We start from the raw sequence: 27,117 nt of genomic DNA on the forward strand, positions 1-27,117 counted from the left end.
CTGTGAGCTTTGGGAGTGGGAACAGGTTCCTTGTGCTAAGAGGGTGAGCCAGGGGAGGGACTAGAAAGGGGAATTGAGCTCTTATCACTTGCAGATACAGCATATGCTGTCATTTTTATGTTGCCACAGTAAATCACAATCTTTTGAAATCATGCATGTTAGTGGTTGGTGAGTCTTTGTTACGAGACATTTTTGCATAGGAATGTTAGATAAGAAATATTTTAAAAAAATTTTTTTTTGTGCCTGACTTTTATATTTCACATGCAGCTAGCTACATATGGAAGTTTTATATTGGTAAACAGAAGGTAGAATAGCTGAGTTTGCAAGCATCTCGATAAAAGAAGAAGAGAAAAAGTTTCATTTTGAAGCTCTTAGCTCTTTACAAAACACTTGAGCATTGGTGGAAATGTTGAGGAGAAAGAGGCTTGAAAAAAAATAATACATGAGTTAAGGGGTTTTTTTGGCTTTGAAGAAACTGTTTCCTCTAAAGGGCAAGGTGTTTTTTAGCAAGGTGTTTGGTTTGGTTAGTTTCCGGAAAGGATGTGAACTTTCAAGGCTTCAGAAAGGTTTGTCATGTATCTGGTGTCTTCAGCTCCCCACATTCATATTGCTTGAATTTATTGTCTGACTGTGTTTATAGGAGCAACAGTAGCTGAAAATTCTGCCCCTTGTTAGTACAGAGGAATCAAATACTCTGTGAAGAAGTTGACACTGTTTCAGAATGTGGCATCCAATCAGGGATGCTCCTTTTTCAGTTTAGTTTGCAGCAGCAGATATTACAGTGGTTTGTGGGTGACTTTTCCTCATACAATGTTTAATAAGCTGAAAAACATTACTATTTTTTCAGATTTTTTCCTATCCTTACCTGAAAATGTCCAAGGTAAGAATAACGTTTCTGTCTTTCAATGTAACAATGTGGAACACATTTTTTGTTTTTAAATATTAATCTTCAATGACAAATTGTGCAACTTGCTTCTGTTTGATGGTGAAGGGTATTCTAAATTTACTGTCTATAGGAGACATGATATTGAAAGATGAGTGATGTAAAACATAGATTAAAGTAGTTTCATGCAAGTATAAATCTCTGCAGTTAACTAACACTTTTGGAAGGATTAAATTTTGGTCAGAGTTGTGTAAAAGCTCCCTGGTGCATCTTCATTGAAACTTCTTTTCTGCGATTCTGTTTAGAGCAGGCATCATTTAAGAAAATGGTTTAGATTTCTTTTCTTTCTTTACTAATAGAATCAACTGGCTTTCCAATAAAATCCTTCATTTTCATTTCCAATAAAATCATTCATTTCATTTAAAATATTGTAACCTAAAACATTATTGTCATGCCGGGATTCATTTAATTCTCGGTCCCGAGCATTGGATATGATGGGTAAAACATCCATTTTGGCTTATTGGAGTGAAATGAATGCTAAAGGGGGCTTGAGTAATGTGTTTGAAGAGGGAAGTAAGACATGTAAAGATTTCTCTGCTATATCTGTAGCAATGAGCGTTCTAAACCTTATTGAAAATGTAAATTCCCCTTCCCCACACTTGAAGACAGCTCTCTGAAGAGTACTTCCAGCAGCTGGCTGTCACTTCACAAGTTGCTCAGGGATTTTCTTTGGATGTGCTAAAAATGGATTGGAAATGGTAATCTCTTTATTCAAGTCCATAGAATACGATGTTATTTTAACTGTTTGTGGAAACTGTTCAAAAAGTGATTAGTACCCACAATTCATACTTTGTCATACTTTGATAAATAATTATTTGGGATTTTATTTCTGTTTTACTTAAGGTGATCTTGTCTGGATAACTGAACAAGCGAAGCTTTGTTTTTTAAGCTCTAGGTCAATGTACTTGTTCTGCATTTCTTTGTGAAACTGTTGAGTAGTGGGAACCTCTGAGTAGTTTCCTCTCTGTCACATAGCTTCAAACCTTTCGAGCTAAGTGAGGAAATCAGTTATACAAACTAGTAAGTCTTGAATGGTTGCTTACTATGTCTTATTTTATTTTTATTTTATTTCATTTTTAGCAACAGCCTGCTCAGTTTACCAATCCAGAAACTCCCGGCTATGTTGGATTTGCAAACCTTCCCAATCAGGTTCACCAAAAGTCTGTGAAAAAGGGGTTTGAATTTACTCTTATGGTGGTTGGTAAGGAAATTTTATAAAGGAAGTTTTATAGTTTTTCTCATAATTAGTACTTGCTCACAGGGAATTTGAAGTTAAAATGAATGTTACTTGTGCTATTCTTAGGCTTCAGCTTGCAGCAGAAATTTTCCTGTACTGTTGCATTTGACTTTCTTTTATATTTCGTTCATTCTTCCAGCAGTTGTTTACCAGATTACAAACCATACTTGAATATATTAATAAGTTTGTGGGTGAAGAAATTTTATTGTGCACTTCAGCAGTCTTTCCTTCCTTCCTTTCTTCTCCCCTGTCTTACAGGATTCCAGCACTCCATTTAAAATGTAGTTTAAAATTGGTTTTACATTTGAATGCAGTCTTAGTTCAGTTGTGTGTTTTGATTAAGAGACCAGTATTAAGGAGACCATTCTATTTAAAATGTTGCTTACACTTCTTTAGTTCAAAAGAATCTGAACTCCAGTCTTTTCAACCCTTCCAAAGACTCTTGTAAAAGAGTGAGAATTGGACCAGTTGGTTTTGATGTGAGGTATTACTTCTTTCTTTGATTATATGTTAGCAGTTGTAATCTAAAGTGTTATTCTATTTGATAATTCATGGGGAGTCTGTGTAGGTGTCTGGAATGGAAAGAAAAGTCTAGTGTCTGCAGAGGAAATACCTTGATCCTTTGAGAAATCTTTTAAGTGGACTCCCAAATCAGGCTTGGGTGTCTTCTCTGTCTCTCTGTGAGCAATAAATTGTGAGTTTTGGAGTTTGTAATTCTTGCTTTTAAATAGGCTTTCTCAAAAAGTGAATGATAGAATAAGGCTCTTCATTACCTGGCACCACAAGACATAAATCCCATTTGTGTGCTAGATTTGCCTAAGAGAAATCTTAGGATTTCTCTTAGGCAAATAAAGAAGAGAGATCACAGTGAGAACAAGCAGGAGAGGTGAGATAGTGCATAATAGGAGGTGTTTAACTTCCTAATTGTTTTGGATTTCAGTAGTTACAGGGAGAGTCTATCCTCAAAGCTTTCATTAGTTTTGCCAAATGACAGCCCTAGCACTGATTATGTCCTACTTCTGTATTTTGTTCTTCAGTGTTGTACAGTTTGCCCTTATTTTTGTCTTCCTAGAATTTTATTCTGGTTTTTTACTGTATCTTTCATTGGATTTGATTTGGATGATACCATAAAGGATATCTCATAAAATCTAAGAGGAAAACCAAACTATAAGTAGCTGCTTCAAATTACGCTGTCAACTTTAACTCCTCAGAATTTACTATTCAGTGATTATTGGTGTAAATAAACACACTCATGGTGAGAGACTTCTCCAGGGTCAGGCTGTTCAGGTATAAGCAGTTTATTATTTAGGTAGAGGGTGGAAGAGATCTGTTTATGCTGCCAGCCACAGCGTAAACATGCTCAGAGAGGGAGAGAGAGAGTGGAGAGACGGGTTGGAGAGCATGAGGGCTGAAGGTAATTAAGGGGGTAGAGAGAGAGGGGCAAGGGGGGGTGTAAGAGCAGGGAGTAAGAGAGGAAGTTAATAGAGGGGAAGAGAGCAAGTTAAGAGAGCAGAGGAAGTTAAGAGAGGAGTGGGTAAGAGCAGAGTGGAGAAGTTAAGAGACGAGCTTAAGAGAGAGTAAGAGATGAGTGAGTCAGAGGGTAGGAGCAGGTAAAAGACAGTAAGTTAAGAGAGCGAAGTTCTTTTTAGAATACATTGTATCTTCTTCTATAGTGAATATTCTAATTCCTAGTGACTAATCAGTATACTACACACATCCTATAGAATTTACATGTAGCCTTTAAGAACTACCACATTACCATACAGTGTTACATTTTAAACTCTAAAAGCTACTTTTCAAATTCTTCTCTTGCTGCTTGACCTTTGCATTCGCTATCTGCAGAAGGGTATTGTTTCATCAACAGGGATTCTCTTTCAGCTGGCTGGTCTATTGTTCTTTGCTTATATAGTAACTAACACTCAGTATCCTATAGCTTAAAGCTAGTTTTCAATTCTATTTTGATCCTAGGTTTCATATTTTCAGAATCTTTTGCTAAACAATCATATTCATAAGATTTCCTTGTTTCATCTTCCCCAACAAGTGATCCTAAAAGTGTGAACAGTTTTGAGAAATAAAAGGTGTGCTTTCTTTTCTTTTTTTTTTTCTTTTTAGCTGTAGCTAAACTTAACTTCCAGATCTCTTTGAATTTTAATTGTAAATAGTGCCACATAAAACAATTCTGGAAGAAAGCAATGCAAAATTATATAGACCAACAGTTGTTTCTAGCCTCGTGTAAAATAGAAATAGAGGGGAAATGACATGGTGTAAGAGTAACAGAAAGGCAATTAATCCACCCATGTTGGAGTAAAGTGGAACTTTATGGTTGCTGCCTGCCAGTATTTTAAGAGATAAATGAAAACTACTGGAAGAGGACACGGAAAAAAATAATTTCATTGAAAATTTGGAGTAGTATTTTAAGATACACTAGCAGGGGGAAGCAGCTGATGTAAGATAAAATAAACTGTGCTTTAAATTGTTGATTATTTCAACAGTTTGGAATGTGAATTAATTCTCTTCAAATATGCACAGAGTTTATGTTCTCTCATGGGCTGTGTCACAGTGCCTGTTTTGAACTATCATTCTTCTTTAAGTTGCCATCCTTCTTCATTTCTGAGCAGGATAATACTTTAAAAGCTGCCTGTGCTGACAGAATCCTAATCAATGATTTTGCTTTTTCACACAGCTTTTGGTTATGGGTTTTTTTCCTGCTATTGTTTACTGTGGTATCTGAAAATATGAGCTGGAGTTTATAAGAATTTGGTTGCTTGGCTGTGTTGCTCCCAAATAAATCTCAGTCACTTATATTTATTTTTATGTTCATTCTCATTATTAAGTTATGACTTAATCTAAATTGTTGTTTCAGTTGAGTCATTAAACTGCTGTAGCCAATATAATCATTGACAGTGACTATGGAAGCTGATTTGGTTTATGTGCAATATTTACTCATACTGAAACCGTGGAATGTGGTACTGGATGAAATCAAACTTTTTTGGTTTTGCTGAAATGATTCCATGTGACTGTTGAGTTATTCTGGGTGCATGTCATCTTCACTGGTGAAGGCTGCACTGGCACAATCTGATATTGAAAGCTGCATTTTATAGGGCATTAAAAACTGGCAGCTCCTAATCAAATCTTCATTTTAAAACAATTTCCATCCTTTTATTTTCTTTTGTTCAGATGTTTTTGTCATATTTGTATTGCAGAATAGTCTGTGTTGCTCAGAGATTCCGTGGTCCATCATTTTTTGACATCTAATTTTTTAATTTAATTCTATCAACACCTGAAATAAAACTAAAATTCTAGAAAAAGATCTCTTCAGTGAACTCAACTACTGAGCATTTCAAGTTGCTGCTCTTTTTTATGCTATGAACATTTGTTCTGATTAAAATCTTGATCTTTAAGTGATTAGCTGACCTCTGAATTTTCCTCATGGCCATCAGTATCTCTGGAACAAAAATATATTTACAGTACAATTTGGTGATCTCCAAGTTCATCAGTATAAAATAATTGCTCAGTGACCATACTACTCTTGCTTTGAGTTCTTGTTTGCCATATTGGCATAAAAACCAGAAATTAATCCCACTTGATGCCTGCCTGTACAGAAGGTCAGTAATGTGTTTTTCATTGTTTAAATCGATGATAAAGCCTTGACTGGATCAAGGATTTCTCACTGGATATATTTCACATTCTGGAGCCATAACAGAAAACCATGTCTTAAAAAAAAAGGAGACATGAAATGGGAAATCTTAAGTATAAATGAGTCACAACTCCACTTGACTAGAAGCATTAATTACACATCATCTGTGAAAGCTCTGGGAAAGTGCATTACAAAGCCAAGATCTAAAAAATTTTTTCAACCTTTTTGTGCAAACTTAGCTAATCCAAAATAAAAATTTGTAGATTTTTAATTTGAAAGAAATATGAAAAAAATATGTAGTCACATAATACCATCAGGTACTCTTGAAATTATTTATGTAAATATGTTGAATTTATCTTTATATTGAATCAAAGGTGAATCTGGATTAGGAAAATCTACATTAATAAACAGCCTCTTCCTGACAGATCTCTGCCCAGAAAGGATAATCCCAGGAGCTGCTGGTAAATACATCTTTATTCAATGGTTTTTGGACTAGAATGCTTTTATCTTTGAATTTTAGTAACAGCCAGCAGTGATTTCTAGCTGTAATAGTTTCTAAGGTATTTCTTGACACTTGAGCTGTTTGATAAAACCATTTTCCCCCTCACCCAGGATGTCTCTTGGGTTTTTGTTGTTTAGTCCTTGGCTGTATTCATATTAACACCTAGAAGTTTGTTCCCTTCTTTTGCTTAAAAACAGTCATTGTGTCACAGTGAAATAAACAATCGACTAAAACAATCAGAGAATTTATTCAGTTTTTAATTTGTTGCAATTATAAACATATGAATTGTTTATACCTGCTTGCACCTTGATTCATTTGCTTTGGATTGATATTTAGTGGATGAGAATTTCACTTCCTGTTCTTCTTCATTTCCTTGTCCTATTTTTAATCTGTTAACCAAGGAATGCAATAATCCAACAAAAGAGAATATTGTAATAAAATAAAAGATGCATTTTTTCTCTTTTTGCTACCAGTTGAATGACTTGCTTTAATGGTTTTATCATGTTTGCGGATGATTACTTATAACTTCTAACCCTAGGAAAAAAATCCATTACATATAATTTTGTACTGTTCTCCAGTTACCTATGGTTTTGTCTTGTCACCCTGAAAACTAAACCTTCTGATCTTGTTTTCATAGTTTTAGTTACTTTCCCAGGAAAGTAACTATAAACATAAGTTGTTTACACTTTCCTTCTAAGAAATGTTCCTTGATGGATGTTTCACATGACCAGTGTGATTGGGAAGGTGGCAATTTAGTTATCCAATCCTTGGTCATAGTCAAGAATCTATAAATACTGGAGTCAGAAAATTACTTCTTTTTCCTGTCACACCACTGAGACGTGTTTGTGTGAATCATTCTGTGTCCGTTAGCGATGTTGTCTTGGTCCCTTTTGCCATAATTTCTACATTATTTTTAAGAAAAGTATGAAATCTCATACAATCCTCTAATAACAGCTAAAGAATTTATTTCTGAGTCTTTTTGTTATCAGGCCTTAGAACGTAATCGACAGAATAATATTTATGATGTTCTATCTGCCAATTCATCTTTGGAGCTTATCTCAGAATGACATGGTCTTGCAAATTGGATTCTGAAAGATGGAGTTTGTTGTCTTTCAGATAAGATTGAACGCACTGTGCAGATTGAAGCCTCAACAGTTGAAATTGAAGAGAGGGGCGTGAAACTGCGCCTGACAGTTGTGGATACTCCAGGATATGGAGATGCCATCAATTGTCGAGACTGGTATGTGCACAGAGAATACCTCTTGATTTATCTGTGGAGACTGACATAGATTTCTTATCTGTCCTGTGGGGGTGGAAATATGGTGTGTGTCTGTGAAACGCTGAATTTGAGGTGGGATTTTTTGTTTTCTAATTCTGAGGAAGCTTAATTTTAGTGTTATGAATTAATTCCAGTACATGTGAAGAGGCATCAATAACTTTGACACAACTTGAAATAAATTTTGTGGCACTTTTTTTTTTCTTCTTTAACTTCCATTTTGCTTGAAAGAGCTTTAAGTGAACAGTGACCTTGGCTCTTAATAATACTCTGAGAAAGTAAATCACCTACTCTTCAGTGCAAAAATCCACCCCTAGATCTTGTCCACATTCACTTGAGCATTCTCAGATTCTGTGGCTAATTTTTAAGTGCTTTTCATCATCTTAGATTTTGTTTGTTTGCTTGGGTTTGTTTTGGTTTTTTTAAAATTTACATTGTAGTAAATACTGAGAAGTAATCAGTGGCAATCAGTTTTCAGTGGTATTCCCTTTTCCCACATCTCTCAAGCCCCTGAACCTCAAGGTAACCTCTGGCTTTCCCCAGAGCTTTGGAAATCAATGCCTCCTGATAAAGTGAAAATCATGTTCAAGACCAAGTGTCCTGTCCTGGTGAGCCCAAGAGCTACTACATGAACAATCTCCTGTTTCATTTGTTCAAAACTTTGTTGTTGCTCAGAACTTCACCTGAAATAATTTTTCTTCTGGGTCACGATAGGCCTTACAATCTGAATGTACTCTGGAATATGCACCTTACAAAAACCCACAGCACTGGGAAAACCTGAGCTTCATTGCTTCTGGTCACTGGGGACAGAGCTGATGTTTTGTTGACCACATCCACTGGAGTCTGACAATGCCTATTTTGCCATTTTACTCCTAAAACCAGAATTTCCCAGGCAGGTCCCTTGACCTTACTTTGTTTTATGGCAAAACCAGCCTTCAGGAAGATCTGGATTTTCTCTCCTTGCTCAAAAACTTCCTCTGCCATGTTTCCCCACACGTTGATGTCATAAATGTACTGCAAGTGTTCTGAAGCCTTACACTTCAGAAGTAACATTGGCCCTTCTGCTCTGAGTACTTGCCCACTGGAAACTGGAGCTGTGTTTATGCTTGAAGAATTTCCTGTGGTGGTTGCACTTCCTTCTCAACTCCTGTACCCATGCTGCTGAGGCAGTGGTGGGTTTTCCATCCCACTTCCTTATGTCTTTTCTCTGGTCATGCAGGTAAAACCACAGGTTATGTCGTGTATATCCTGTCTCTTGAGGATGCTGGTGTTTGCTCACAATAGCAGAGTCTGGCCCGTACTGGTGGAGTATAGAATATTTCCTCTCTAGTTTGCTCAAGTTTTTGAAATCTGTTCTTAATCTTGGACAGTCTTTTCACAACTGAGGTGCAGGTTAGTAAGGAAAAACCCCTGATATTCATGTTGCCAGAGATGGGTCACCTGAAACTCTGTTTGCTCTCCTTCTTTCATTGGCAACAAAGCCAATGAGTTGATGTACAGAAGTGGTGCACTCTATACAAACTTCTGCCACGTGGATTGTGTACAGTGGACCTCATTTGGATCTACAGGGGACTGATGGTTATTTGGACCCCTATAGATTGCCTCCAGTACAGCTACTTCTGTCGGTACTGGATACCTTCTTCCATGGCCTTCCACCTGCCTGGTCACCATTAGATGATTCTTGAGAGAATACCTTTCCCTCACTTTTGACAGAAGTTGCCACCAGAGCTGAGGGTTTCTGTCTTCTTCCCAATCCCCTTGTCAATGCCTGTTGCTATCCAGCTCCCTGCTGGGACCCCTCTGTCCCACCCCCCGTGGTGCCTGCTCGTCTCTGGGCACAGGCGGCGGAGGGGGTCCTGGAGTGGATACAACACGGACTCAAAGTATCTAGACACAGGAGGCTCAAACTTGCTGGAATAATCCCGGGTTTATTGTCTGTCGTCCATCCGGGGCAAGAGAGAGAGCGAAATGCTCTGGATCTTATCTCTTATACCAGGGGGCAGGGGTGATTAGGGGATGCAGGGAGGTCACAGCCAATGGGAAGAGGGGGGAGGGAAAGAAGGTTTTCAGGTAGGAACTAACATTACACAAACCAGAGGTGAGTTTTACCCTTGGGAGGTACCAAGATTTCTAGATGCACTACAACACCTCACCCTTTTCTGTTATACAAAAATGAGAAACATGGATTTGAATAAGAGGTAAGTTATTTCAAAAAAAGGAAACAGAAATTTTTTTAAAACATATTCGCAGCCAAAGTATGCAGGTCAGGGGCTAGGGAGGTTTCTTCTTGCTCTCTTCAGCGGCGTCTTCTCTTGGAAGCGACAGCCACTTGCTTCTCTTCTCTTCTTGCTGGTGCTGGATTCTTTGGAATAAAAGGTTTTACCCATTTCTGAGGGATCCATCGGGGGCCTGAAGGGGTGGATACACACGCGTAGCCACGCCCCCAGGTGACAAGTTCATAAGGACCCTTGGTTTGCCAAGTTTCAGGGTCCCTGATTAACACCGGTGGATGCTGTGACAATTTAAACTGATCACCACTGTTAAAATGCCGAGTTACAGGAGGATTCATGTTTTCAAATGAGCAGTTTAGGAAGTTAATGGTGAACAGAGCTTTACAGAGTTTCTGTTGGGGAGACATCCACACTGCTTCGCTACCTTGCCTGGCTAGGACTTGTTTGAGCGTCTGGTGTGTACGCTCGATTACAGCTTGACCTGTGGGGGAGTGGGGGATGCCGGTTTTATGTTCCACTCCCCACTGCTGGACAAATTCCAGGAACTCCTTGGATTTATACGCTGGGCCATTATCTGTTTTAATTTCTTTAGGGATTCCCAATACAGAAAAGGCTTGTACTAAGTGTTGTTTAGCATGCACAGACTTTTCTCCTGCATGAGCAGAGGCATACACCGCTCCTGAGTATGTATCGATACTCACATGTACATACTTAAGACGACCAAAACTGGGAATGTGAGTGATATCTGTTTGCCACACCTCACAGCTCTTAAGGCCTCTGGGATTAACCCCGATGCCTAATGATGGCACTGCCTGGAGCTGACAATTGGGACAGGTAGCCACGATGGCTTTGGCCTGATTCCGTGTCAGCTGGAACTGACGAATCAGTCCTGGCACATTTTGATGATATTGTTGGTGACTTATTTTTGCCTGCTGAAACACATCAGGGAGACATACCTTTTCGGCTGGGGCAGCAAGGGAATCAGCCTTCCGGTTCCCCTCAGCAATTTCACCTGGCAATGAGGTGTGCGATCTTATATGCATCACATAGAAAGGTTGTTCTCTATTCGAGACCAAGTAAATCAGTTTTGAAAGCAATCTAAAGAGATGCTCATTCTCAATGTCCTTGAGAACTGCCTGCTCCGCCCTGGACACCACTCCTGCTACGTAGGCTGAGTCAGTAACCAAATTAATCGGTTCTGAAAATTTTTCAAAGGCTCTCACGACCACTGCTAGTTCAGCTATCTGGGGTGACCCCTCTACAAACTCAACATCAGCTTCCCAAAGCTGAGTCTGTGGATTTCTCCAAGTCATCACCGACTTGTTGGATGTCCCAGATGCATCAGTGAACACTGTGAGAGCTTTGAGTGGCCTCCGGCTCCTTTTCTCACGAGGAATGAGATGGAATTCCTCATGAAACAATTTGTGTGATGGTGCACGAACTGAAATTTGCCCACTATAGCTGTCCAGAGCTAACTGGAGGTTAGCATTGCTCTGCAGCAGATGCTCAAACATCTCTTTGGTCAGTCTCTCAGGGGAGTTTTTCCCTTCTCCAGAGAGCCTGACTGGGAGCAAGGCCTTTTGTGCCTTTTCAATTACAGTTTTCGCTTCTGGAGTTAGCACTCTGGGAGACAGTAATTCTCTCTCCCCTTTTAATAAATTGAGTAGGGGGCCCAGGTCTTCATTGGTGAGACCTAGCCAGGGTCTGACCCAGTTTAGTGACCCGCACAGAGAATGAAGATCTGCTAGAGTTTTAGGATTACTAATAATTTCCAATTTTTGTGGAACAACAGTCCGTGCTGTAATTTGCAGGCCCAGATATTTCCAAGGTGGCATCCTCTGAACTTTGTCTTCCTGCAATTGGAATCCAGCAGAGGTTAAAACTTTAACCACTAGGTCAAGGGTATCTTTCAGTATGTTGTTATTGGGACAGCATATTAAAATATTGTCCATGTAATGCAAAATGATAGCCTCTCTCTTTTCAGCACGCACTGAGGACAGCAATGACCCCACATACCACTGGCAGATGAAGGGGCTGGCTTTCATCCCCTGAGGTAGAACTGTCCAGTGGTACCGTTTCATTGGGGCTTCCCTGTTAATGGTAGGAATGGAAAAGGCAAACCTTGGTGCATCCTCTGGATGCAGGGGAATTAAAAAAAAGCAATCTTTAATATCCAGTACTGCTAGTAGCCAATCTTGTGGTAGCATGGTTGGGGAGGGCATTCCTGGTTGGAGAGATCCCATGTCTTGTATTTTTTTGTTTATTTCTCTTAAATCTTGAAGGAGACGCCATTTATCTTTCCCTGGCTTTTTTATTACAAACACCGGGGAATTCCAAGGGCTGGTTGTTTCTACTATGTGTCCCTTAGCCAATTCTTCTTCTACTAATTTTTCTAGCGCCCCAAGTTTTTGTTTGCTGAGAGGCCACTGGTTCACCCAAATTGGATCATTATCTAGCCAAGATAATTTTTGGACAGGACGCTCTACAGTGGCCTCTATCAAAAATCCTGAGGTGTCTCAGGAATAGTCAGTTTCACCCCCCACTGCAACATGGTATCTCTCCCCCACAGGGGGCACTTGTAGTCAATTACAAAAGGTCGGACACTAGCTATCCTACCATCCGGACCTTCGATCTGGACGATATCTCTAGCAATTTTTGCCAGTTTCATCCCTCCAACACCCTGTATTTTTCCTGCCACTGGTTGTAGTTCCCAGTGTGAGGGCCACACCTTTTCCGGTATGATGGTCACATCTGCCCCAGTGTCAATTAACCCTTCTACATGAAGATGTTCTGATTTATGTGTTAAATTGCATCCTATAATTGGCTTGTTTTCACCCACTACTTCTGCCCAGTAAACTCCCGGTGCTTTGTCATCTACTGGGACTTCTGTTGGAACAGGGATTACCTGGGCTATTACCTGCCCTTTGTCTATATAGAAAGGGGGTTGGGGGCACCTAGCTAAGAGAATGAGGTGTGTTAGGTCTCCCGTGATTGTCATGGGAGCCACTTCAATCTCTATTGGTGTGTGTGCTGTGTTTCCAATAACAAAATACCTACTATCCAGTCCAGCCATGTCTTGTGAATTATCCTGCAAATCTACTCCCACGACAGTCCAGCGGTCAGATCTGAAACAAAAAGCTTTAGAAGTTACAAGTCTGAATCGCTTTTGCGGTTGCCAGACCTTATTAGGCAAACGTTTTTCACAATTATAGTTTTGCAGTTTTTCACCCCCCTTTTCCCTTTTTACTAAAGGACAGAGATTCGTTTCCACTTCATTTATGTCTGCACGCTGAGTGGATAAGCGCTGTGATGTAAGTTTTTTGGCAAGCTGGTATCCATGTGTTTCTGTTGTTTTAAAGGACAGTTTTTAGCAAAGTGTCCTGGTTTTCTGCAATAAAAACAAATTCGCTGTTGCTGGTCAGACGTCATCTGTTCGTTCCTTGTCTCAGATGAAACTGCAGCAACAGGTCTTGGGGTGGTCCAGGGAGGTCTCTTTTCCTGCGAAAACATCTCTGCTTTCCTTGCACAGGCTGCTGACATCTGTGCAAGGGATGGAGGGGGATCCACAGGCAAACCTAAAATAATTCTACGGCAAGATTCATTAGCATTTCTCTGAGCAAGTTCCTTGACTAACTCTGTCTGTACCACAGGGTCTTCTACCTGACGGGAGACTTGTTCTCTTAATCGGTCTAAGAATTGCAGGAATCCTTCTGAGGGCATTTGTTTTACATTAATATAACTGCCCTTAGTGTCAGCTGTAGGTAGCTGTGTGAAAGCCTTTTCTGCAGCTGTAGTGATTTTATCTATCACAGCTTTTGGCAATGCCCTAGTTTGGTCCTCAGGTTTTTCCCATACTCCTTCACCACATAAATGCTCTAAAGTAATAGGATTATTTAATAAATCCACATATTGGGGATTAGTTTTTAATAATTCCACCAGTATGTTTTTTAGAAACCGCTTCCATGTGTTTTCCCATAATTCAAATTCAGATGGTGTAAGCAAACACTTAAAAAGATCTTTAATATCTGTAGGAATTAAATCATTTGAAGTTAATGTTGTTTTAACAATGCTTTTAAATATTTCACTATTATGGCCAAATTCTCTTTGTACTTTGCAAATTTCTTTTTTGTCTTGGTATGAAAACGGTTTGTAAGTACGGTTTTGTGGTCTCGTTCCAGTAAAAGTGACAGGAGCAACAGTGGGGAAAAAGGCTGAATCAAAACTATTTAGTTTTCCGTTCCCAGTTGTATTGAACTGGGAGGGGGGAGACGCTTGTCCTGCTCGGACATCGGGGAAGCTCGTATTCCCCCATCCCCCAGGGGCACCATGTGGCTCCACACTGGGAGCAGGCTGTGAGGTTCCACCCCTCCATTCCCCAGGGCGTCCCCCGGGGCCATCAGGGCAATTTGCAGCAGCGCAACCACACCCGCCTTTGGAATGTGGTGAGGCAACCTCACCTCCCTGCTCGGTCTCGGGCCCGCCCCCCGCACCGTGGGAACTGGGCGGGGCTCCGTCCCTCACCCCCCACTCGGCCCAGCCCCCAGCCCCGCCCCCGGTTTTCACCCCATCTCCGCCCTCAGCCCCGCCCCTGCAGGAGCCGGGCAGGGGGGCGCTCCCCCCCACGCCTGGCCCCGGGGTTCCACCCCCCCCCATGTCGGGTCTCGGGGTCTCCCCCCACCCCATGCCGGGTCTCGGGGTCTCCCCCCACCCCACGTAGGGTCTCAGAGGCTCGCAGCCCCCCCTCGGGGGGCAGAGCCGGGACACCCCTCTCCCTGCTCCTCTGCAGGAGCAAGGGGTGTAACTCTCTCCCTCCCCGCTCTTCCTCCCCACGGGACAGGGGCCGGAGGAACAGGGAATAGGGTTACAGCCTCGGGGGGCAGGGTCATAGGGTGGGGCCAGGCAGGGCTGGGGGGGATTATGGGTAGGAGAAAGGGGATACACAGGAGGATTCACCATGTGGCCAGGTAACACGTGGCTGGCGCCATCTTGGCTCTCAGCCATGTGGGGATAGAAAGATACATTTTCTGTAACACTGACAGGGTATAGGGAGGGAGCCTTGATGGCTTGTGAGGCAGGACTGGGTGACTGAGAGAGACACACCAGACTAGAACTTGTATTGTTTGTCTCGGGTATCTTTTCTAGTGGGGGAACAGAGGTTTTGGGGGAAAAGTTAGGAAAGTTAGGTGCTTGTTTGTCTTCTGTTTTTATTTCTCTGTTAACTAATTCTTTTCGAATTAAAAGAAAAACTGAGAGGAATTTCAGGGCCGATTTGTCTCCTCCTTCTATTTTTAAGGTTAATAAATTTCCAATTTCATCCCAGGCAGTTACTGAATCTAATTTCAACAATTCGATCTGTTTACTTTGCTGAGTCAAATATGATACAAACTGTTTTATCTTATGTTTTGAAATTTTTACATTTGTGGTTTTTAAAAAATTCTGTATTTGTTGTGTATGACTCCTTTCTTGTGTGCATAGCCGGGATCCCATTTTGGAGGTCACAGAAGCTCTGCACACAATCTGTCTATTTTCCCTACCACAGAAAACAAGGTTGCACCAAAAGGATTACAATTAAACTCACACTGTGCCGGCAGCAGGGAGAATTCCCTCTCCCACCCCCTCTCCGTCTCTGCCCACGGCTGGGGGAACCCCACACGCTCGGGTCTGCTGCCGCTGGGAAGGAGTTACACGGAACACAGTCCCCCGGGGTCTGTTTCACTCTCCACCCCTCCCAGCCCGGTGTCCGAGTTCAATCTTACCTTTTTCTGTTGTTTTCTGGCGGTGGAAAGATACTTGTTGCCCTGGAATCGGTCCTCTGGTGCTGGAGGATTTTCGACTCCTTTTCGGAAACTTTTTTTGCTGTATTTTTTTTAACTGCATCCAAAGTCTCCAAAGAACGGCTCACCCTGGCTCCGATAAGCCTTTAACGTGGGCTTGTTCAGCCCCTACGGTCGGGCGCCACTCTGTTACTATCCAGCTCCCCGCTGGGACCCCTCTGTCCCACCCCCCGTGGTGCCTGCTCGTCTCTGGGCACAGGCGGCGGAGGGGGTCCTGGAGTGGATACAACACGGACTCAAAGTATCTAGACACAGGAGGCTCAAACTTGCTGGAATAATCCCGGGTTTATTGTCTGTCGTCCATCCGGGGCAAGAGAGAGAGAGCGAAATGCTCTGGATCTTATCTCTTATACCAGGGGGCAGGGGTGATTAGGGGATGCAGGGAGGTCACAGCCAATGGGAAGGGGGGGGAGGGAAAGAAGGTTTTCAGGTAGGAACTAACATTACACAAACCAGAGGTGAGTTTTACCCTTGGGAGGTACCAAGATTTCTAGATGCACTACAACAAATGCCTACATCCCAGGACAGGGATCCCAGTTGCTTGGCTTCCCTATGGTCTGGTTCTATATGGATGGGCCACAATATCCTGGTACCAGAGCAGCCAGGTTGCCAGGATCTCCCCCAAACGGCAGCTGAAATCCATTCACATATCTTGCAGCTCACCAGCAACTCTGGTTGAAGATTATCTCTGGTCCTGCCTCTTTCTCCTGCTGTGAGGGCCCTGCTTCCCCTTCATCCTTTGCTAAGCAAACTGATTTGGTCTTGGGTTTCTTCCATGTAGGGGCAGCTGTTCATGGCACACGTTGTGGCAGTGGTTCAGCTGCAGTTGGAATGGCCATGGTGCCTGTTTCTCTGCTTTCCTCCTCCTTGCCTGAGGGTGCTGTCTAGTGATGAGCAGTGTCCAGTAAATAAAAGCCAGGGCTCAGCACACTGCAATAAGTTGCTCCTCTTTGGAGTTTCCCCCTCCTGTTAATCTGGGCCAGAACCAGGACACTAGAGGACAAAAAGTTGGGTATGAGCAGGCAGTCTCTGGAAGCCATTAGTATCCCAGACTGCATCAAAAGCAGTGTGGGGGAGAGAGTTCTGCCCTACTCCTGTTCTCCTGTGAGACCTACATCCAGTTCTGGGGGTCTAGGACAAGACAGACATGGAACTATTGGAGCAGGTGCAGAAGAGGATCATGGAAATGATCCAAGGGCTAGAACAGCAGTAAGGAGAGGCTAGGAGAGTTAGGATTCCATCTGAAAAAGGGAAGAGAAGACTCCAAGGAGACCTGACTGAGGCCTTCAAATAGGCTCGCAGGAAACATGGAAAGACACTTAATACCAGGCCCTGTAGTAGCAGAGCAAGGGGCAATGGTTTGAAACTGAGAGTAGATGTAGGTGTAGCAGAGACTTTTTTACAGTGATGGTGTTGAGGCCCCTGGCATAGGTTGCCCAGAGAAGCTGTGGCTGCCCCGTACCTGAAAGTGTTCTAGGCCAGACTGACGAGCTTAGAGCATCTTAGACTAATGGAAGGTGTCCCTGCCCAGTATCTTGGAAATAGGTGATCGTTAAAGGTCTCTTCCAATGCAAATCATTTATGATTTTAGATCATTTTGGAACAAGAACCTTAAAATGTCTTGAAAATGTGTGGTTAATGTTAATCACTATATGAACATTAACCCAAGAGAAATTTGTTGTAGAATTGAGGTTGAGTTATGTATATTTTATCTTACTATATATATGCATAAAATATGCATAGTAGTTTGTTATTCTAGAATTCAGTTAAATTTTTAAGATATGTGCTCTTCTATTTTCCCCGTTCTATAGAATCAGTAAATAAATTTTTGTCCGTCATAAGACTGGACCATCAACAGGGTATCTTAGTGGTTTAATATTACCTTTGAGAGTCCTAAAATAGTGGAACATTTGGTGATTCCTCAAATCCATGTTTATTTTACAGTTTTAAGACCATAATCTCTTACATTGATGAGCAGTTTGAGAGATACCTGCATGATGAGAGTGGAATGAACAGAAGGCATATCATAGATAATCGAGTTCATTGCTGTTTCTATTTCATTTCACCATTTGGTCATGGGTAGGTGTTTCTGTCTTTTATTTTTTTTCTTTTTTTTCCCCCATTATTTTATTTTAGAGAATTGGTTTGTGCCTGTTGACTTAAATTTTCAGAATCAGGTTGCCACTACTTGAGCAACTGCTATAACTGCTGACATTAATTGGCTGTGTTCTTTCTCTCTGTGTAAAGATAGATATTTATGTTGGAGTGAAAATAAATTGGTAATTTAGAGTAAAAATTTTCTGTATCTTAATTTTAGCCTTAAGCCTCTGGATGTTGAGTTTATGAAGGCCATACACAACAAAGTAAATATTGTACCAGTGATTGCAAAAGCTGATACACTTTCTCTGAAAGAGCGAGAGAGACTAAAGAAAAGGGTGAGTGATTTCCTGGCTTGCAGAAATGTGTTGTGCTTTGGCTATGGCAATATGGTGGCTGTAGAGAGGCATTCTCATTAACCTTACTCTGTCCTAGCTGAGAAAAATATAATCTCATGCACAGTGTAGCATCACTTAATATGTAGTTTGATGTCTTGTAAATTATTTTATGATGTATTTAACTGAGAAATTATCCTTAGAGTGTTGTTTGCAAAATAGCAATCTGGCTACATTTACAATTAGATTATGAGTGAATTTTGAAACTTTGGAAAAATATTTAAATACATTTTCTGATGATAATTGCTCTGTTACTTGTTTCATCAGTCCCAAAGCAGATGCAGTATCTGCATATAGAATGTGTATATGTGTATTTGGTTTTTTTACCTGGACAGAATTCTAATGGTTAAAAAATGGGATTTTCCGAGATGTTTCTGATTTTGAAGTTGTTTTAATTCCCCTATGTCACTCCTTCTAAAGCATTCCACTTCTGTCTTCCAAAGGCAAGACTTTTTAACACATTCAGTTGTGCATTTGCTGGGAGGAGGTGGGATTCAACAAACCGTCATGAGCTAATATCAGCTATGAAGTTTAGAAAGAAGTGTTAGAATTAACTTGTCAGAGGCATGCTCCAGTCTTAGCTCTTGCATTGAAAACTTTATGATTTTTGTCAGTTATTCTGAAAATGCTTATAACTCTCTTACCTGATCAGGGATAAAAATAGAGACTTTATATATAGAGTACTCTAATAGGTATGTTTAGAGTGCTAGAATTCTGCAGAAATAAAGATTTTTCTTTTTTAAAGAGCAAAATTTGGGGTCTGTAGCAAATGGATTCCTGCTGCAGATACCATTACTGTCATGAAGAAAAAAGTATTTCTTGTGTCTATATCTCAGTTTTCCAAACACTCCCACCTCTACTCCCAAGTAGTAATTCAGAGATAAGAGCAAGGAGATCCAGCTGTAGAAAATAAGTATGACTTGTGAGTCAATGCTTTTATTATTACAAAAAAAACCTGCAAAGATTTATCAAAACACAGTTTCCACAAAGGACAAAGTTTTTGTGAACACTGTTGTTTGTTTGTAAGTCTGTGCCAAGTAGCTTTTGTCTATCATGAAGAAATACGGCATTTAAAACCAAATGCTGATTGAGTGATTTGGATCAGTAAGATAAATCCAGATTTCTTTATAGTCTGTGTATTAAGTAATTTTATGCTAGGATTTAAAAGTACTGATTCTACATGTACATTATATTGATTTCTTTTATTGCATATCTCAGATTCTGGATGAAATAGAAGAGCATGGCATCAAGATTTATCACCTGCCTGATGCTGAATCAGATGAGGATGAAGATTTTAAAGAGCAGACCAGACTCCTGAAGGTGTGACTGGTTTAATAGGTTATATACATGGATAATATATTGTATTTTTTCAGATCACTCAGATGGCTTTAGAACAAAGCCTACAATGCGACCTAGAGTGAGTCACTGTCTCTGTCCAGGCTTCCCTAGCCTGGAAGATGGTTGCAGCAATTACTTTTATTTATTTTACACCTTTAATTTAAAAGAGTTATGAACTTATTACCATAATATGCATTGCTGAGCAGAAAAAGAGTTGTTCTTGGAGTTGTTTGTCCTGGCTCATTATAAGTAACTTTTGCACTTTTGGCTTTCAGGCCAGCATTCCATTTTGTGTAGTGGGGTCCAATCAGCTCATTGAAGCAAAAGGTAAAAAAGTTAGAGGTCGTCTCTACCCTTGGGGTGTAGTTGAAGTGGAGAATCCAGAGCATAATGACTTCCTGAAGCTGAGGACCATGCTAATGTAAGTTAGAAAATTCCAATTAAATAGTTGTTTAGAAAACAATCACCAAGATAATCAAGCACTACACTGGGGGCTTGCAGCAGTTGTGTAATCCCTGGGCACATTCAGAATTTGTGTGGGGAAGGCCATGAGCAGTCTTGACCTAGCTGAGCTAGGCCTAGTCAGGGGTTGGACCACACAGGAGTTGGACTATGCAGGACCCATAGGTTCTCTCCGATCTGAATTACTCAGTGAAAATAATGATTTGTCTGATTCTTTTGTCCAATATAGTGTTGCATTGTTACTCATATCCCCTGGAATATAAAACAGGTTGTTCTTATTTCAATGTATCTATAAGTAGATACACTTGCAAGGGAGCAGACTTGAAAAGCTGGTTGTTTTGGTTGGTTTTTTTTCCTGGTCTTTGTTACTCTGTTTTGCCTCCTCAGCTTCATCAAAGGCCTCGCCCAGGACTAGAGTTTCTGCCAGGGCAGTCTCAGGGCTGGGTGATCTGTGTCCTTTATTGCACCAATTTAACTGAAATTAGATTTTAAATTATGTATGCTAAGTGGGCATGCATGCTGAGGACATTGATCCAAGACAGTGCCGAATGTGAGAGTTGCTTAAGCAAACTGATGTGAAACAAATGATGTTTTATTTTTAAATTACTTTTCTTCCTCCAGCACCCATATGCAAGACCTTCAGGAGGTAACCCAGGATCTTCACTATGAGAACTTCTGCTCTGAGAGGCTCAAACAAGGCAACAGGTTGTCATCTCATGGTTACAAGCTGCTTCTCCCTCTTCTGAATTTGTATTTTGCTCTCTCTGTGTCTACCATTTCATTGCTAGGATTTGGTAGACCAAGGGCAGCTCTGTAACTCCAGTCAATAGGATTCTACTGACCAGTTTACAAAGAGCGTAACAAAAAATATTTGGTAAATCTGAAGAGACAGTTGTGGAGTCAGGGAGTTGTGGGAATAGATCTGTGCTTTTGTCTGAGGCTTCAACAAAGTTGGATTGGAATGTTGAAGGTATTAAAGTAGGACAGATGCCTGTGATAAATGTCTTAAAAATATGAAAATTAGATCAGAGTGGATATCTTAAAAAGAGTGTGGGGGTTTTTTTCAGAATTAACAGCTGGAATATTTGGATTGGGCCTTTAAAAAGAGATGATTGGATTTTTTTGCAATGCTTTATTAAACATGACATGCATAAATAGTAGCAGTCAAAGGGTAATGGCTGTTAGCCGTGTTTTGAGCTGGGCTGGAGAGGGCATAGCTTTTCTGAAAAGAGAACTGGGCAAAACACCCCATTTTTAAGTACAATAGCAAGGTCTGTAAAGATGAGTTGCTGAGTTGTTGTGGGAAACTGTGTTCCCTGGTTTAGTGTTCCAGCTGCATCTCTTCTTATAGCCACTAGAGGGTTCCAAATTGCACATTTTGGGGGCTTTAGGGCATTTTGCAAGTTTCCCCATCTTGCTGTTAACAGAGATTTTGTCACATGTCTAGTCAGTTTTCAGCAAAAGGTGTTTTCCTTTTGCAGTTTCATGCCTGTAGCATTGACCTACAGGCAAGATAAAATGCTCTTCTCTCCTGACTTTAAATCCTGCTTTCTGAAATTCAAGGTAAAAGTCCCCAAACTTCCCAAGTTCTGGAACCTCTTATCCAACAGGTGTGTACAAAGGCCTTAGACGTAATGTGACTTAAGGTCATCCAATTCTTAGAGGATTTCAAGTTGCTGTTAAATTTGGTATGTGAAACTAAAACATCTTTTTGTATCTTTTCTAGTTCAGTGGCCCATATATCTTTGCTTTCACATTTCTGAAGTGGTGCTAGAATGTAGTTAGGTTTACTGTAAGGGAGGGTAGATTTTATATGAATTTATTTCAAGAAGCTTGCACTTCTGCTACCAGGAGTGCTTGACAATAGATGCTTGTTGACTGTACTCACTAAGGATCTCAGAGGTTTTAAAGCGCAGCAGATTTTTTTACAATGTATTTCTCTGTTAACTTTTAAACAAACACCAGTTTGTTTGCTTTGCATGTTTGATGGCACTTGCTTGATTAGATCCATTTGTAGATCTTCCCTGTTGTGACATGGAGTAGGAGAAAGGCATTAGCAAAGTGGTAGGAAATCTTGAATAAAGCCAGGTGGGAGGCAGTGGCTTCTCCCAAGTAACAAGTGATGTGATAACAGGAAATGGTCTCAAGTTGCACCAGGGAGGTTTAGATTGAATATTAGGAGAAATTTCTTCACAGAAAGAGTGTTTGAGCACTGACATGGGCTGCCCAAGGGCAGTGCTGGGGCTGCCATCCCTAGAAGTGTTCAAACTGCTTGTGGATGTGGCACTGGAGGACATGGTTTAGTGGTGAACACAATGCTGCATCAATGCTTGGACTCAGCAATCTTAGGCGGTTTTTCCAACCTTAATGATTTTATCTTTCTAACAAAATTAATATTATTTTAGGAAAATAGAAGATGAAGAAGTAAATAAAGACAAGATTTTGCTTGAGAAGGAAGCAGAAGTAAGATGACAGAACTTTATATTCTTGGGGGAGTTTTTGTTCTTTTGTTGCTACTTTAGAGCAAATATGTATATGATCTTGGTAATTCAAGGTAAATTTCCTTGGGAAAGGAAATCCAGTTATATGCCAATATAAAGTTACTTAAGAAAATAAGAAAACAGAATGAGAAGAGGTGAGAGGAGACTCAGGATAGGATAGGGATTTTTTGGAACAAGTGGAGTCTCGTAAAACATGACTCCACTGTAGTGATCAGCAATGGATGTAACACACACTGTGCGGGCAAGGAGAACCATCCTTATGGGAGTAAGGGTTCTGCAGTTAATAACTGCAGATTGGGACAAAGTCAGTTCAACTCTGCAGCAAAAGTGGGAACGAGGTATAAATGGTCAGAAATAAATTAAATGGAAATTCTCATTCAGCCACTATGACAAATTCATAATGCGTGGCTCTAATGCTGCTTTTCTTGTTCCTCAGACCTATAAAGGTTATAGATAGGCAAGACTAGAAAAAGTGCAATGAAATTATGCTTGTGTCTCAGTGGATGGTTTGCCTGTAATACTTTTTTCCACCTAGTCATACCTAGCAAGGGAGTTGGGGAATAATCCTGACAATTTTTTTTATGACAGATACAGGAGTAGTTTGGAGGGACATTATCAGGCTGCTTTTTTTCTGATAAACTTTAGTAAGTGTAAATGCTTGTTCAGTACTTCAGAACCATAATTTTTATACATTTAACATCAGAGAATTCCATTTAGGGACCCTCAGAAGTCCCATCCCACAGTACAATAGTAAAGCCTATTTATTTCATTCAGTAAATGCCAGCCTCTTCAGTGATGAAACGCAATAAAAGAAGATGCCATAACCTGAGATCATTATCTGTCAGATAAAGAAAATGCAGATATGTGATCCCTCTTTAATAAAAATAAATATTAGAGTAGTGACAGTGAAGAATTATATTCTGAAGTGAGATTAAGCTACAGAATTCATCTGTGCTGCTTTTCCAGCTCCGTCGCATGCAGGAGATGATTGCAAGAATGCAGGCCCAGATGCAGATGCAGATGCAAAGTGGAGAAGGTGACAGCACTGCAGTTCATGGGCACCATGTGTAAAGTCTTGGGTAAGATGCTTAAATAGACACTTAAAGGGCTTCTCCTTTAGCTGCTCTCTAATGTGCTTGGTATTAAGGAGTTTTGGAAAAAGGTTTACACATGGTGTTCCATAGGTTTCAGTTTTAATTTTAATTTATGAGGATTAACTTCTGTTTGCAAAGTTAAATGGCTTGCAGTCAAATTAAACAATGTGGTGGTGTGTGTGTGTATATATGAAAAATTTTCAGAAAGGTGATACAATATATACTGCTAAGAATGATGGAAGAAGTCTTTGAAATAATTTCAACAGGTATCTTAATCTCATGATGAAGTCATTGCTTCCTTGTGACTCATAAAATGTCTGCAGTTCTTTCAGGTTTCTTAATGTGGGAAGTGCTGATCTGAAATGGTATTTTCCTGTCTTGTTTTTAGATTATTTTATCCCCTGACTCGCAGGAGACCTTCTGGAGCTGGATTGCAGTGGTGGAGGCAGAAAGGATGCCTCCATGTGGTCTGGAGCTTGCTGTAGAGTTTAATGTGGGACTGTTTTGTGGTAACATCTTGTGAGATGTATTTCATAACATGTAGTGAGTTGGTGTTTTTATATATTATACACATTTGACTTTTGTTTTCTTTAGTCCTTCTTATCTTTTAAATTTCCTATTAGGGATACAAAATAGTCATTGAAAATTTTCTAGCCTGATAAGCATTAGATAATAATATTTTTTTAATATACCTTATTAGCTCACTGCTTTTAACTTTGTATTCTATTAAGAAATAAAAAGCTGTCAGTGATTCCTTGTTCAGTGCCAGTCACCTCATTAAGCTTGCACCCCTGCAAGGTTAATTTTATAAATATAGCAGTGTTTACATGTGTGTGGAGACCAGCAGCCCTTTCTGCTCACAGCAGAGGATTTCCTTGGCCTCTGCAAAATATCAAATGAAAATTAAAGCATGCCTTGTGTCTTAGTGAAAGAAAGAAGAGGAAATGCCTCTGTGAGAGGCACACTGTACATGGCAGGCATTGTTTATTTTAGATTTAACCTTGAGGGATCTTTTACTCTATTGCAGCTAATTTTGAATAGTTTCTTGTAGGCCATCACAAATTACTCCTGCTATTTTCTGGCATTATTGTAGCCAAATAAACTTGAATAAGGCTGATTTTATTGAATGAGGTAAACTCCAAAGAGTAGTTTTCTATGCATAGATGTTTCCTATATTCAAATTATAAGAAATTCTATAATTTCTAGTAAGTATTTCCATACTATTCTTAGGGCATTGAAAAGTGTTACATGTAGTAAATATATATATATGTATTGACACACTTCTCTTTTAAAAAGTGACCTGTTCCTGACAGGATCAATGTGAACTGTGTTTTAAGTTCTTTCTCCAGAACAGAGTCAGCAGTATTACTTCAGGAATGACTGGTTTATTTTATTAGGACAAGGTCACTTTCTTAATCCTGGTAGCAAAGGAGACTCTTTTTTGCTTGGCTGGACTGGTCCTGCAGATCATGCCTCATGTTGTGTTTGTATCAAATAATAAATGCAGCACACAGCTGCCCAAGTGGTGTCTGACAGGGCAAGCAGTGACACACCCTGGGTTGTCTGCTGCTCCTGATAAAGCCAGCAATCAGATTTCTTCATCTGATCTATCACAAAACATCCTTATCTGAGCAGCTAATAAACAGATAGGTAGAATTGCAACTTCTTTTGGCTCTTTGAGCTCAGGTGCTGCTGTGACTTTTATAATTTTGTTAATATTTCTTTGAAAAAAACAATAGAATTTCTACAGCTAATGTATAATTCCAGTGGTACTTCACTAGCTAAATTAAATATAAACCTGTTAATCAACTGAAATTTTTACCTGCCTGAAACTACTGTCTTATTTGAATTTTTTTCAAAATGTGAAGTAAAACCCTGCATTGTAGCCTTTGCTGAGGAGCTCCAGCTCTTTCCAAAAGCATGTACAATCAAACACGACTCATTTGACCTTCCCTAACTTTGACAAAAGTAAAAATGAGAACCTTTTTGTATGCACAGAAGAGTTAAATCCCGTTTTGTCAAATCTCTACATATAAAACTTGGATGGAAGAACATGTGCTTCTAAATCCTTGAGATGCTTTTTCAAAAGAAAGTATAGGACCAAAGTAATGTAGCAGAGCTGTCAGAGAACATCCCCCAACACCTTATTTATTTCTATTACCATGAGCCTGTACTTGAAGAAAAACTGTGAAATGTAAAATGTCTACACAGGGGCCTGGTTGTACTTGTCACTCATGCTGTGTATATTGGGTTGATAGGGTTTTTTTCCTGTATTTTTAGCATGGGAACAAGAGCAGATTGTCCATTTGATTAGTGCTGTTGGTCACCATCTGTGAAATTATTTCAGGCAATGTGTGATTCTTTGGAATATTTACATATCTATTAAAATATTTGATTAAGATAAAGCATTTCATGTGATTCTTAAGCAAAAATTAGTTGATCTAAAAATTCAGCAGGAGAAACATTTTTGTATGCTGTTTTGGTATTTAATGGGAAAAAACAAGTTTATGGCACTGGCCATTTTTGCTGCAATACTCACGACAGGTAATTAATTACTGATTCTTTCCCAAGCCTTTGGGGCAACTGTTCATAGTGTGCCTGATGTCTCTGAAGGTCTATTTCCCCTTCACTTTTCTTGATATGGTCTTGAAATTTATGGTTTTGTGCTAAGGCATGAAAAGCCAAGACTGCTTTTCTCAAAAAAGCTGCTGGTAAAAGGAAGACATGAGTAACCAGAAAGACCTGGGGACAAAAGGTAGATTCTGTTTGGTGGCTTGCTGAACTGGCCACAGGTTTGTTTTTTTTTTTTCTGTTACTGTGTTGTGAAGGTTTTAATTTTAGGGGTAAAAGTACTTTTGAATTTTCAGAGCTTTATAGTTGATAGCAAAAATTTCTTGTTCTTGGTACAAAAACCTATTATAATCTATGTACTACAATTAGCCAAAACTGTAATAAAAATTGCTAAAAAGCTATTTTGTGTTTATTATGCTTCATTATTATATTCAATATTAATTTGTGGTAATATGTTTGAAAATTTGGTAATATGTTCCAGCCAGGACAGGATTAATTTTTGCAGCAGCCAAAAGGACAGGGTTGGTGTGGCAGTGAATGGGATTAGGCTCCATGGGTAAGCATTTTTCCATGTGAAGAACTCTCTTTTGTATAATTTCTGTTATTTAACATGGTTGCTGTTTACCGGTCCTTTTCATATCTCATTGCTGTTTCCAGTAAATTGTTCTTACAACATTTTGTGCTTCCAGTTCTCCTCTCCATCCTGATGCAGAAAAGAGAGAGAGGAAGAGGGAGTGAGTGATTGGCAGCCTGGTTTGAAGTTTCCGTGGGAACAGCTAAATTGGGGAATACCATTCCTAAACCAGGACTGCCTTAATTCAGCCCCAGTGTGGGGGCACAAAGGGGTGAGATAAGCACAGATCTGCCCAGAGCAGGTTAGAAACAGGTTTGATCCAAGCATTTTCTATATTTGGTCACAATGTTACTTGGTCTGTTAATGTGGGTGTGGACCCTAGCTGTATATATTGCCATACATGCTCCTTATGGGGAGTTTTTTCA

General features: G+C 40.1%; 1 protein-coding gene across 2 annotated transcripts; it reads left to right on the forward strand.

Annotated features, from left to right (window-relative positions):
• The first annotated feature begins 865 nt into the window (after positions 1-865).
• LOC147647949 (septin-2-like) lies at positions 866-26,519 on the forward strand. 2 transcript variants are annotated; one of them, XM_086870458.1, is made up of 12 exons: positions 866-880; positions 2,024-2,144; positions 6,192-6,278; positions 7,436-7,559; positions 17,605-17,739; positions 17,978-18,095; positions 19,371-19,472; positions 19,766-19,911; positions 20,574-20,657; positions 22,358-22,415; positions 23,420-23,532; positions 23,936-26,519. In XM_086870458.1, the coding sequence occupies exons 1-11, from the start codon at positions 872-874 to the stop codon at positions 23,522-23,524; spliced, it is 1,089 nt and encodes a 362-aa protein (XP_086726584.1). In that variant the 5' UTR covers positions 866-871; the 3' UTR covers positions 23,525-23,532; positions 23,936-26,519. The 2 variants fall into 2 exon arrangements, with proteins under 2 accessions (XP_086726584.1, XP_086726585.1); XM_086870459.1 differs by lacking the exon at positions 17,605-17,739.
• The last annotated feature ends 598 nt before the right edge of the window (positions 26,520-27,117 follow it).

Source organism: Cyanistes caeruleus, chromosome 32 (assembly GCF_971803275.1).
Source record: "Cyanistes caeruleus chromosome 32, bCyaCae1.hap1.1, whole genome shotgun sequence".
Lineage (NCBI taxonomy): Eukaryota > Metazoa > Chordata > Aves > Passeriformes > Paridae > Cyanistes > Cyanistes caeruleus.

What these genes read in the sequence shown, in the direction of transcription:
- LOC147647949 (XM_086870458.1), top strand. An exon ending in GATAATCCCAGGAGCTGCTG is followed by an intron (nt 6,279 to 7,435) that starts GTAAATACATCT and finishes GTTGTCTTTCAG; the next exon opens with ATAAGATTGAACGCACTGTG. An exon ending in GAGAGAGACTAAAGAAAAGG is followed by an intron (nt 18,096 to 19,370) that starts GTGAGTGATTTC and finishes TGCATATCTCAG; the next exon opens with ATTCTGGATGAAATAGAAGA.